The sequence below is a fragment of the Arachis duranensis genome, chromosome 3, assembly GCF_000817695.3.
Source record: "Arachis duranensis cultivar V14167 chromosome 3, aradu.V14167.gnm2.J7QH, whole genome shotgun sequence".
NCBI lineage: Eukaryota > Viridiplantae > Streptophyta > Magnoliopsida > Fabales > Fabaceae > Arachis > Arachis duranensis.
In genome coordinates this window covers 54971733-54986091 of record NC_029774.3, presented here as the reverse complement: position 1 = coordinate 54986091, position 14359 = coordinate 54971733, and the positions used below count along the sequence as shown (strand labels likewise).

At 29.8% G+C, this 14359-nt stretch overlaps 1 protein-coding gene across 1 annotated transcript; it reads left to right on the top strand.

Moving 5' to 3' along the window:
* Positions 1-9806: 9806 nt before the first annotated feature.
* LOC107479459 (uncharacterized) lies at positions 9807-10214 on the top strand. The gene has a single exon (XM_016099591.1). The coding sequence runs from the start codon at positions 9807-9809 to the stop codon at positions 10212-10214; it is 408 nt and encodes a 135-aa protein (XP_015955077.1).
* Positions 10215-14359: the final 4145 nt, after the last annotated feature.

Here is a 14359-nt window from a genome sequence, read left to right as displayed (position 1 = left end):
ATACGATTTATGTAGTGTCAAAATTGTTTTTAGATACTCAAAAGTTAGTGTCAATTGACATGTCAAGTTCATTTGTAATATCTTCTTCTACTTTTAGTAATGAAAGAGAAAAAAAAATTGAAAATATTTTCATACCTCACACCATGGAGGTTACTTTATTGTCAATGAGACATGATGGCATGGCCATATCCATCATGGATGAAGTGCATCTCATACAAACACTATGGGTGGCCATCTAATAGTTTATCACCGGAATTTGTCCCCTTCATAGCTACACAAGGTTTGATTAATCTTCTTTACTCACCAATTCAAAATCATGTTTGCCATAATCTATGTGTTAGTGCTGCTATGAAAAAATTTTCAACTTTTATGCCACGGACTTCACTTGGTTAATTGCCTACTTCTTCAAATAAGAGTACAATAAGGGATAATTATTTTTCTATTTCTCAAAATACAAGTCCAGTTTTTTCTAATATGTCAATAACATTATTGTCAGAAAGCTTTATGGTTACTGTTGATACATTGGCAAAGTTTTATCAACGGATAAATGTGAATAATTATAATTTGCCTAATATATTAACTTATCATATGACAAAAATACTTAATTCTTTTATTGATTTGACAAATATAAAGTATGAGCAATTAATCTATAAAGTAAATTAAATTGCTAAAATAGTTAGTATAAAAGATAAAATTTTTTTTTATTGAAGTACAAGAGATAAATGCAGAACAAAATCCTCTTGAACATGATATGTATTTGGGTAGACAAGATCAAAATGATGGTAATGTAATAAAAGATGATACTGGACTACAATAAAATATTAAACAAGTTCTTATACAAAATGACATTAGAGGACAATATGTCAATCAAGTGATTGAACAAATTCTGAAAAAGATTGGAATTTAATGTTGGATTTGCAAATCGATCTCACTTTGTGTTTTCTTTTCTTGAATTTATCCAGCAAATTGAATTGTCTGAGAGATGAAAGTTTCTTAAGTTATTAACTATATTTTATGTAGAAGATGAAGAATTGTCAGTAGAGCACCTTGCTCGCTACATTATCGAAATCAATGATGTGGCGTCAAATGAGTATTTTAAAATAAAATTCTTTCCCTCCTCATTGACAAACAATGTCTTTACGTGATTTTTTAATCTAAAGCCAAATTTAATTCACTCTTAGATGTAGCTAGAAAAAGATTTCATAAACAATTTTTTCGTGTTGAATTAAGAGTGAGTTTAAGTGATTTATTCTCTATCAAATGCAATGAAGGAGAACCAATTGCTAAGTATCTGATTAAATTCAGAAACATAAGAAATTGATACTTTACTCTAGTTCTAGAATTTGACATTATCAAAATGTCCATAAATGGATTAGAATTTAGAATTAGAAAAAAGTTTGTAAATCAACAATATCATGACATGACCCATTTTGCTGAAAATGTTAGACAAATTGAACAGCTGAATACTCAGAAATAAGAAAAGTATAAAGAGATGATACAAGAAGGATTGAATAATCATCAATAAATAAGCCATGTAGAAGATGATCGAAAAAAGTTTCTGAAGGACAAGGTAAATGACTTTTGTATAAATAAAGGGTAATTTTGATAATGATGTTTTTTTAAAAAAAGATAAGAATCTCATTTTTTTCTATCTTCTTTTCATATTTTTTTCGTTCTCACTTTTATCTTCTTTCTTTCCTTTTTCTTTTCTTTAACTCTTTTCTTTTTTCTTATTTATTTTTTTCTTTTCTCTCTTCTTTCTCTTCCTCTTTTCTCTTTCTTATTTATCGTAGTATTCTTACTTCGTTAATTTTTCCTCTTTTTTTCTATTTCTATATCTCTTTAGTCTTTCTTATTCATTCTTATCTGCTTTGGTTTCTCTTTTTCCTTTTTTTATCTTTTAAGTTTCTATATCTTTCTTGTCTTTTGGTTCTAACTATTTTATTTACATTGTTATAGTTTTATTTAAAAAAATTATATATCGAGTTTAAAATCATGGTAAAGACAATCTCTCATTGACATTTTGATATGTAATTCACAAGTACAAAAGCATAATTGGCTTAAAAATTTTGTTGAATCTATTGACATCTAGAGTCAAAAGTATTAGAATGTCAGGATAGAGATTTCATAGGATTAATAATTTTATCAAATCTAATTGATACTTGGAGGTTAACATGTGAAAGAAATTACTTTAGAAGTTATGTTACTTCTGAAGTTAAACAATTTGTGTCAATTAGAACAATGAAAGAGTATGTGTAAAAAACTCTTAATTGAAAAGTTACCTTTAAGATAAAGGTCAATTGCACACATTAAATGTGCCAAAAGTTAAAATAGATATTATTTAACACGCTTATAAGTTTCATACAAGAGAATAAATTTTATTAATAAACAGGTATTCAACTTTTAATATAAAAACTTTTATAGACTTAAGAATTCCGTTAAGTCTATTATTGATTAGCATTCAATTTGTCAAGCAAGTATGTGCTTAATGTATCAACTTAAAGACACTTGACACTCCTAATGTCAATTGGTCAACAAATAAGATAAATATTAATTGATACCCTCAATTTGTCAAAAGTAAGATAAATGTCAATAGGAGCTGTCAATAAATAACTAAGTTTTTACATTTTCAATCATTGCATGTCTTCAATTGAGAAATCTTAGAGGTATTATGTTAGGCAAAAAAAATTATCTAAGAAAAAAATTTGAATGATACAAAGGAGGTTGTACGATGTTATTGGACATATTTGGTCAAAGACATAACCGACAAAGGTAGCAATGTAAAGCATCAAGAAAACAAGTGCGGAAACAATTACTAATTCAAATTTAAAAACTAGCAAAAATATTATAGAAGTAATTTTCAATTGATATTAGATTAGTCTATAAATAGAATTTTGGGTAAACATTATAATGAACTCAATTCTTTTAGGCAAAACACTTAAAAACCCAAAAATACACTTGGCCTCTCTAGTATCACAGAATAAAACTGAAAATCTTAAATAATTTTTTTAAAGTCTGAACTCAAACATATATTCTATTTTTTATTTTTAATTAAAGTTCTTTACTTTTATTTGTTTTTCTTCATCTTTTTCTTTTTTTTCCCTTTTAATTTTTACATTTTACTTTGCCTGTGGTATCTTATTTTTTTTTCTAATTTTATTTTTTTAATTTCTGTTGATACTACAATTGAGACATTGAGATATCTAAATTTTTTAGACTTTTTTAGTTAAATAAAATAAACACTTTCTAAAATTACCTGATTCCCTTGAAGCATTTTTCAAAACACAAATTTTCTATTCCTAATAATATATAAATCGTCCCTCGGCATATAGTTTATATAATATGTTAATCACTATACCCTAAAACGATTTATGTATGAATAGTTTCTGAAGAATAACATATAAATTGTCCCAAGCTAGCCAATTTTAGTAGTTATATATAAATCATTCCAAGGTAGAAGGATTTATATGCAACAGCCTCAGCATTCAAGCGCAATTTATGCTCAACTTGGCTAACCCTCAAGACTCAGCTACGATTTATGCTCAAAATGATAAAAGCAAATGAGTTAAACAAAATTGGTATTTATATTTAGACATAATTTTAATTTGTACTCAAATCACTACAAGAAAAGAGAGCTATTTTAACACTTTATTTTTTAACACCATAACTAAATGTCAAAATTAATATATATTTTTGACAAATATCACAAATGTCAAATTCTCTATGTTTTCTTGATGAATAATTTGACCGTAGAAAATTACTTCTCAATTTTGACACTCATTTGTTTTCAATTTACTCCACTATTTCTCTTCGTCTTTAGGCTCGATCAATTTTGACTTCACACTGCTCTCAGTTTGGGATCATATTACTCATTCTTTATCTTCAAAATCTCAATTTATTCTTCAGTTTCAAGATCTCATCTCATTCTTTGTTAAAAATTTTTGTTGAGAATATTTCATAGTCAATAAGTGTCAAAATAAATAGTATTTTTGACGGTTAATAACTATCACAGAAAATATATTCTCAAATTTTTTTAACAAATTATTTTTTACAGCCAATATTTATCAAAATAAGATTTAAATTTTTTTCACAATTACTTATATGTTAAAAATATTATTTTTGACAGAACTTTTATTAACATATTTTTATAGTTAAAATAATGTCAAAATTTGTTATTTTGACAAATTTTAATTCTTTTTTTTACACGTATAACCCTAAAAAATAATCTATAATGTTGTAGTGAATATATCTAAAAAATATTTGACACCAACCCATACAAAAGGAAAAGAAAATCAAAATACATAGTAAATGTAGAGTTTAACAAAAAATTGAGTTCAGTACTTGACGTACTTAAATTAATTTTGTGAAATATTTACTGTGTGAATACTTGTAGTTAAAAAGTCAACAATATTAGATCAAATTCATTTTAATATTCTATTAAAATTAAAACTGAGTTTATCTCAATTTTAAAACCTAATTCAAGAAATAAAAAATATCTTTATATTTATAAATTATTTAGACATATAACAAAAAATAATATAACTAATTGAACATAATATAAACAAACTTTGGACTTATAACAATATTTTCTCTCTTAATTACTATAATATGTGCCACGTGTACTCAATTATGAGTTCTATACTTTATTAATGTGATCCTGCAACTCAGGAAGCAAATCATACAGTTATATTTTTAACCATAATCATTTATTTTATCATTTTGAGCATAAATTATGGCTGGATCTTGACGGTTAGTCAAATTGAGCATAAATCGAGCTTAGGTGTCGAGGATTAGCTGTTGCACATAAATCGTGCTATTCTCTTGTGTTTTAGTCTCAAAATACGTAAATCTATCCTGGAACGATTTATATATAACTACTAAAGCTGGAGACCCTAGGACAATTTATGTTATTTTTTAGAAACTATTCATGCATAGAGCGTTCTAGGGTGTAGTGGTTAATATCTTTATAGTAATATAGATTGGGAGATTTTTTGCTAATGTGGCACTTATATGTTGAGTTTAAGAATTTATTTACTTCGGTGTCGTTATTAGAAAATTTTTAAATTTTATTTATAAATTATAACTTATTATTTGTTTAGGTTTAGGTTGTTACTTTTCTAATTTTTAAGTTATTTACTTAAGTTAATTTATTTAAGTTCTTATTTTTTAAATTTTAAATTATCTACTTAAATGGTTATTCTTAAATTTTGAAATCCACACGTATGCATTATCTACTTAGGTTGTTGCCATATATTCTAAAGAAAAGGTATTAAAATTTTTGAAAAAACAAAATGATTCTATTTAAATCACGTAATAACAATAATAATCCATAGTTATTCAATTAGTAATTTTTACGTAATAACAATAATAATTAGTAATTATTCAATTAGTTTTCGTATCACAACAATAATTTTATATTTTAAATTTAAATCAAAATCAATTAAGGTTTAGAAAATCCTAACTATGAATCAATTATATTGTGGGATACTTCCGGAATCCTCAAGTATTCTACAATATGAATTTAGTTTTGTGAGTTTTGACACTCTTAATGCTTTTGGATTCGATTACACATATTTGATTGGTAAGTTTATTGTTTTAAAAAAAAACAAATTCATTGATAAATTTATTTATCTCATCAATTTTTTTTAGCAAAGTTATTGACAAATTTTTTTTTATGTTAATCTATTTTATATGTTGGCTATTTTACTGGAATTGAAAGTGAGAAGACTCTTGAAAAGGATCACAAAACTATCAAGTACAATGTTATTGAACTGAAATTCAATGATGGATAATCAATTCTTTTTGAATTCTTTAGCTATAAATTTAAACCTAATTTTTCGCGAATCAATTCAATTCCTTAGAAAAAATTACGAATCAATTCAATTCCTTCATAAATGTGTATAGATTAGTTTGTTTGAAATATTTTTTAAAGAACGAAATATTTTATTATTATAATATTAACTTTTTAACTGAATTTTTAAATTTTAGTTATTAAGTATTAAGTATATAGTCTTTTGTGTGAAAATAAATAAATAAATAAAGTTGAGTTCCGTTAAAGTTAGCAATGAGCAATTTACAATTTTCTAATAGTAAACTTATTTGGTATCCTTTATTATTGTAAATATTGGATACCCTATTAATATAATGATTTTTATATTAAGGATGCATGACAATAAATTTATATAATGCATATAAATTTTAATATTTTAGTTGGTATAAATTATAAATTATTTATTTTAATATTGTAATATTATTTTGGACGGTATTAAAATATAAAATATATACGTAGTTTAGTACAATTTTATAGGATTATTAATGTTTTGAATTTAAAATTGTAAAATACGTATGTAATTTGGTTCAATTTTATTGTGTTAGTTTTTAAGTTGTAATTAGTGTTTTTTAATTTATAATGTTAAGTCCTATGTATCTAATTGCTAATTAAGAAAGTATATTTAATATTTAACATTGCAATTCACATAAAAACAATAGAGTATATTTTTTGACAATTATGCACAAGAATTAAATATTTTTTTAGATTTTGGCAATAAAGATGGAGCTGTTGTCGTTCTACTATTTGCAAGAGTAAAATTATTTAATTGTAATATGCATTCACAAATTTCTCAAAAACTAATTTTTTTTTTGTGAATTTTTACTATTTGTGTAATAAACTTTTAACAGAAAATATATATTCAAAACTAATACGTCGAATTATCTTACTAGGTAATAACTCAACACCATATCAACCAAGATCTACAACCATTAGTCCACACTCTATAGGTGAAAAAACATAATGCGTCAATCCTAGCGGTGTTAGTAATTTGGCTAACACAAATGGAGCATATAATAGCTTATGTCATCACACAAGTCAACAATAGTTTCAACAAACATCAAACAATATTCACCAGTTACAAAGTCAATGTATGATGCTAATATGCTTAGATATTTTTAATGTTCCATATTCAAAGATCAATCATTTAGTTTTTCAATTGGTCTATTAAAATAATTATTCTTATATGTTATATAATTACTATAAATGTACAAGAGTACACAAATCGATCTTGATCGCAAAAAGATGCAAGACTGAAGAGAAAATTATGTTACTTCAAAGGAGGCATAGTAAGATAATCATGATAGATTGTACTTATCACAAAGCTAAAGTTTCCACTTCTTCTACCTTTAATCCTACCTTTATAATATAGATTTATAACTCAGCTGGTTCAAAAATTTTATCAAATCATGATGCTCTTGATAGATAATACATCATTACAAGGGCATCTTACACACATGATGATGACATGTAGCAAAATTACCAACATAGTCAGTAGCAGTGATAATATAATGTAATTTGTTTTTGAATTTAAGAATAGATTAATTTTTTTATAGTATAAGATAATTGATGTATTATCTCTAATTATTACAGGGATAACTACATCTAATTCAAATTTACTAACCAAATAATTAGAAATAGTGTGCATAGGTGAAAAGGGAAGACACCTGAGACAAAAGAAATCATTGTTGAAGGAATTGGCTATAAATCTTGCAAAAATTTTTGAAGAAGTAGATGATATTACTAAAAACACGACTGTAGTAGATAATTCTATGCAAATTGAATACCCAGTCATATTTGATGTTGCTGAGAATATAGGTAATTTAAGAAGTAGCAATATCAACACTTTATTATTTACTATTATTATGCTTTTTGTAAACAAAAAATTATCGATTAGTATACAAGTTTTTAAAATTCTTACAAAGAGATTGTTATATATTATATTTTTTGTATTTGATTAGTGTGCACATAAAACTTAAACCTTGATCTTTGTACAATAAAATTGCATTATGTGATCTCATCTTTTTAATCCATAAATTATAGAAATCAATAATTTTTTGTAAATATTATTTTTATACTTCACATGGTGAAGAAAATGAATATTTTTTATATAGTATTTATTGCAGATATAAGTCAAACAGAATTTACTATCTTGGGGATTATTAAATATGATAGACATTGGTGAACCGAAATTTTTTTGCCAGTGTTGCAATGCTATGATGTAGTATAAGGAGAGATCAGAGAAGTCAAAACAAGATCTAATATTGAGTTTCCAATATGTTGTATGCGAGAGAAGGTACAACTGCCATTTTTGCAACGTCCACCTCAGCTCTTACAAGATTTAATATCTGAAGCAGACCAAAAAAGCCAACACTTTAGGCATAATATAATAACTTATAATAACATGTTTTGCTTTACGTCTCTGGACAAAAAAATTGAGACCTCCATCAATGATAGGACAGGTCCTCCCCAGTTCATTATGAGTGGACAAAACTACCACAGAATTAGAAGCTTGGTTCCAGTTGAGGGACAAAAGCCGAAATTCGCGCAGTTATATATTTATGATATAGTAAATGAGGTCTCAAACAGGATAGAGATTTTCAGGTTTGTATCATACATTTCAAACTGATTAGATCTATATCAAGATAATTTGTACTATGATTTTGGTTAATTATGAATACCAATATTTTTTAATTAATCTTTCATACAGTTTAAGAACAAATAGCAACAACCTTGATCAATCCTTGGTTCTAGACCTCAAGGGCATGATCGATCAACATAATATTCTTGCTCACTCATTTAGGACACTGAGGAACTACCTAAATTAAGAAAATATCACAAATATAAGGTTGCGATTGTACCGTAGAAGATCAAAAGATGCGAGAGTCTAAAATCTACCATCTTCTAACGAGGTTGCAGCTCTAATAGTAGGCAATGTTGATTCTGGAGATGCAGGGTGTGATATTATAGTTCAATTAAAGTCCAAACATCTACAAAGGACTCATGATACACATACCATATTTATTCTTTTTCAGTATCCTATGATGTTTTCATACGGTGAAGATGGCTACCAAGAAGACATTTCTTTGTGAGAATCTCATAGGGCTGATGGAAATAGAAAGAGACAATGTGTGAGGTTAAGGAAGTTCATAGTGTTTAGAAAACAAGAAAGAAGGATCAAGTATGCAATCATTGTCAATGGTGGAAGACTATTTCAACAGTTCTTGATTGATTGCTTTTTCATTATTGAAGCACAAAGGTTAACCTACTATCGAAACAACTAAGATAAGGTGAGGAGTAACATAAACAAGGGGATTCAAAGTGCAGTTGTTAGGGGTGAAACTCCTTTTTCCAAAACAGGTAAACATGTCATCCTATTCGTGTCCTTCACTGGTGGCATGAGATATAGATGTTATGGTAATTTGTAAGAAATATAGATATCTAAACCTCTTCATCACAATGATATGTAACTCAAGTTGACATGAGATTGACAGAGTTAACAATCCAAGGAACTTATAGGTTGAAGACCGACTGGATATATCGTGTAGAGTATTTAAAATTAAGCTTGGCATGATAATCTCATATTTTAAGCAAGGAATTCTATTTGGAATGCTAGATGCAAGTATTGCTCATCATCCAATATTATTTTTAGAGAAATTTTCTTTCAAATTATTATAAAATAAATGGCAAAATATTTGTTTATTTTTAACATATTATTGATTTTCTATTATCACCTTTAGTTTATGAAAGCACATATATAAAATAGATAGTTTATTTATAACATATTTTTTTTTATCTTTTTGTTATAAGGGATGTGCATGGTGGAATTCCAAAAAAGAGGTCTGTCACATGCTCACATTCTTTCATGGTTGAGTAGAGACCATAAGATAACAATGACAACTCAATTGATCGGTTAATATCGTCAGAGTTGCCCGATCCTATTCAATACCTGAAATTGTATAGAGTTGTGTCTACATAAATGATTCATGGACCATATGGTAGAACTTTCTCAAAACTTCCTTACATGAAAGATGGGTACTGCATCAAATATTATCCCAAAATATTCAGTAGCACTACAGTTATCGATGATAGTGGATACTCATCATATAGAAGACGAGACACAGGAGTAGTTACTGAGAAGAAGGGAGTCCATATGGATAATAGGAATGTGGTTCCATATAATGTATATCTGCTGATGTTTTATCAAGCGCATGTTAATGTAGAGTACTGCAACAAGTCAAATGCTATCAAATATTTGTTCAAATATGTGAATAAAGGTTTAAATAGGGTAGCAGTTAGAGTTTCAAAGGAAGCTTCTAGTGGAAAGGATACTCAGATTATTGATGAGATTAAACAATTTTATGATTGTAGGTATTTGTCTATGTAACGACCCAATCCCAGTAAGTCATGATCATACTAGAAATCAAGTGTCACCAACTTGTTCACCTGAAACTTTTACTATTTATTATTAAGTCTATAATCGGGTTAGCGTAATATCGAGTTTTGAAAAGACTTTTACTTTATAAAAAGATTCGCGAGGACAGCTAACTAAATATACACAAGCCATAATAGGAAATTAAACAAATCATACACAAGCCAGCATTATATATATCCACGACACATAGCATAGGCCATACATACGCATATAGGTACTATCGTGTGTGTGTATATATATATATATATATATCATAAGTTAGCATACCACCCTTTAGAAATATTACTATGTACAAATCAACACTCCAGGCCCTGGTTCATACAGAAAAACCCCTAAGCTGGCGCCCGAACTAGCCTAGTCAACTATGTACACCCTACTCTCTCAGTGAGTCTAACCAAAAGTGAGAGATTAACACAAAAGCTAGGCTAATACAAAAAAAAAACTATCAAAAGGCACAACCGCAGCTCTCAGGTCTTAGGTATCATCGTCAGAGGAGATCACAACCACATCAAAATACTCCTCACGGTCCTCGTCCTCGTCATCAGAAATCTCTATAATCTCAGGAGGAGCACTGACACTCGTGCTACTGGTCTGACCAACACTCACCGGTCCACTAATAGAGATGGTGAACAGCTCCTCAGAAGATGGCTCAGATGAAGATACTGAGATATACTCCATTGGGATATCCTCCTCCGGTACAGGCTCTGGAATATGCTCCTCCATGGGCTCAGGCTCAGGGTCCACCTGATCCACAGGCTGATCAGGATGCTGGTGAGGCACCGGCCCGTCATGAAACGGGTGAAATGGAGCATCCGGGTGAAGCCACTGCAGCGGGAACTCAAAGCGCATGTCGGGGTTAAACTCTGGAGTGTCAATCGGGTGGCTGAAAGGATGATCACGCAGAACGTACACACGAGTCCTAATCTCCGCAGCTACTACATAAAACCTATGCTGTACTATATCCTCGTATATATAGGGAGGGTCCATCTCGTAAAATATAACTCCGGTTTCCATTTGAAGGGGAGGAAGAAAAGGGGTAAGAACTGGGGGGTTCTTAGTAGGGTCGAGGGTAGTTAGTTTAGTCAGGGTTACCATAGTTCAAGTAATTCACAATGAACTATACAAGAACTACAGAGAAGCATCTAATTACCACAATTCAGAGTAACAGTGAGGAATGCATAAACACAGAACGGCAATCACAAATAATTTCACCAAATCAAGTAAAATGCAAATGCACAATAAGGATGATGCATGTCTGGTCCTATCGTAGGTAATGAGCTCATTTGTCGGTTTCGACCCGCGCCCGACGCAATCCGACTCGCAAGTCAGATAAGGCATTCCAGCGGCATAACCTCTGCAAGTTTCTACTTCTTGCAGGCGCTGATTCTCCAGCTGAAGTATACCGAACATGACCTCTGCAAGTACTTGCAGGCGCTGATTCTCCAGCTGAAGCATGTGCCACTTTCTCCTGAAAGCCATTCCATATACACGGAATTCCTGTACAATTACTCACGCATCAAGCCCACGGCTTAACATTTTCACAACAACACTATAACTATTTACTCTCCGTCACCCTCTTGTGACCTTTTTAATTATTTCATAATCACACGTGCCGGTTTGTCTTCTCTCTTTCTTTTAAAACCAAAACTAATCTCCCTTTTATTTTTAACACAAATTCTTTAACATTTTTCAAGTTGTTTCCAAACGGAATCCTTCGGCAAAACTTAATTACTTTTGAAGTTCACTAAAACTCCTCCAAATAAAATCCTTGAGTCAAATTCAAAACTTCAGCCCCTTTTCATTTTCAAATAAAACTTAAACATAGTACTTTTCTTAAATAATTTAAAAATATAAAATAATTCTTTTTTTTAAATAAATCAAAAATCAAATAATACCATTTCTCAAATTCAATCTTTTTCTTCTAAATAAATTTTAAATCAATTCTTAAGGTTTATAGCAAGATTTCGGTGGCACCTCCCCTAAAATCTGGACTCTGCCACCCTTTTCGGGTTTCATCAAAACCATTTTCCACACTCTTTTCAAATCATTTTCAATAAATCAAACCGGTAACTTTTAACATTTTCAAATTATCCTACTGTAATCCAGAAATCACAATCATCAGAATAACTCAGCTCCTAGCTGCACTTAAACCCTCCAAACCTCAAACTTATCATAAATATCAATATAAATTCAACCAACAAATAATCACAACATCAATTCACTTATCAAATATCAATTTAACTGATGAAAATTTACCAAAATCCTACCTTTGTACGAAATCAAAATATGCGAAGCTTCAGAAGAGCTTTCTGACCGAGCTGCTGAAGGAAAAATGTCTGAAATCCTCTGTGCCTCTTAGAACTCCAGTTGGCCAAACTCAAAGGGTAGAGAAGCTATGTTACTGTCGACTTTCACCGGACAAAAGTAACACCAACACGTAGAAGAGGAAGATACAAACGCTTTTACCGGATTAGATTTTTTATTGGGATTATGGATTAAGTGAAATCAAAGGAAGAAAATGGTGGAGGGTTACGGTTTCTTTGATGAAAGCTCTCGGTCACTTTACCCTTTCTTCATGCAATATGTTTAACAAATTAAGGGAAGTGTTTTTGATCTTAATGGAAGGGTGAGTTGTCAGTTAAAGGATTATGTGTCAATGTTATATTACTAGGTGGTTTTGAATTGAAATCTCTCTTTTCTTTCTTTCTCCGGTTCGGTCATATTGAATTAGAAGAAAGGCATGTTAATCATAATAATAATATGTATAAGTTACTAATACAAATGACATTAGTAACTTAGGAATTAAAAGATGTTTGATGGAATTTTAGTAACTCTAAGCTCATCAAGAAATAACAATAATTAAGTTTTTATCGGTAACCATCGGACTTGATAATAATAATATCAATATTATTATCTAGGCTTCATTATAATTAGAGCAAGTAAAATAAATAAATAACATAATAATAAAATTATATTACCATTTTTTTATTTTGGGGTTCGAAGTCGACTCGTCAAAATAAAACTAATCGCTTTAAAATATTATTTTAAGAAAAACTCGCATCATTGCAAAAATTAGAATTGTTACAGTCTGCATGTGAGGCTTTGTGAAAAATTTTGGCTTATGATATTCATCAAAGGTGGCCTTCAGTGATGAGATTAACTTTTCATTTGCCTGGAGAGCAAAATATCATCTTTAAAGATGATGATGATCTTGAAGAAATTATGAAAGAAGAGGAAGGGATGTGTATGATGTTCTTAACATGGATGGAGGTCAACACAGAATTTGAAGCAGGTCAAACTTTGACATATGCTGAGTTTTCAAATTAATTTTTTATTATAGAGAAGCAAGAGAATAGCATCTATGCAAAAGAGGATATCCTATCGGGAAGTTAAACTATGTTACAGTGGGTACAAGTGATATTTACTATATGAAAATTTTGTTAACCGTTCAGAGAGGTTGCACAACATATGGGTGTATTAGGACAGTTAATGGGATTATATATTCTAACTTCCAAGATGCTTACTATCCCATGGGACTACTGTGTGACGATAGAGAATTCATTGCAGTTATTAACGAGATAGCTGAACTTGCATCTGGTGGTGGACGAAATTGTGATTTCTATCTTTTGAGCTTTAGCATATATTTACTCTTAGGGCACTGTTTATTCTCACAACTCCGTTCAACTAACCAGCAAGTATACTGGGTCGTCCAAGTAATAAACCTTACGTGAGTAAGGGTCGAATCCACAGAGATTGTTGGTATGAAGCAAGCTATGGTCACCTTGTAAATCTCAGTCAGGCGAATTAAACATGATACTTGATTAGATTCAAGATAAAATAATAAAAGGAAATAATAAAAGGGATAGAATACTTATGCAGATTCATTGGTAGGAATTTCAGATAAGCGGATGGAGATGCTGTAGAGCCCAGGGACGCCTGCTCTCCTACTGCTTCTACTCAATCCTTCTTACTCCTTTCCATAGCAAGCTTTGTATAGGGGTTCACCATCAACTGTGGCTACTTTCTTCCTCTCGGGGAAATATCCTGTGCGGCTGTCACTCGCACAGCTAACCAGTCTGGAGGCATCACCCATGGCT

What these genes read in the sequence shown, in the direction of transcription:
- LOC107479459 (XM_016099591.1), top strand. Translation starts at nt 9,807, where the DNA reads ATGATTCATGGACCATATGGTAGAACTTTCTCAAAACTTCCTTACATG.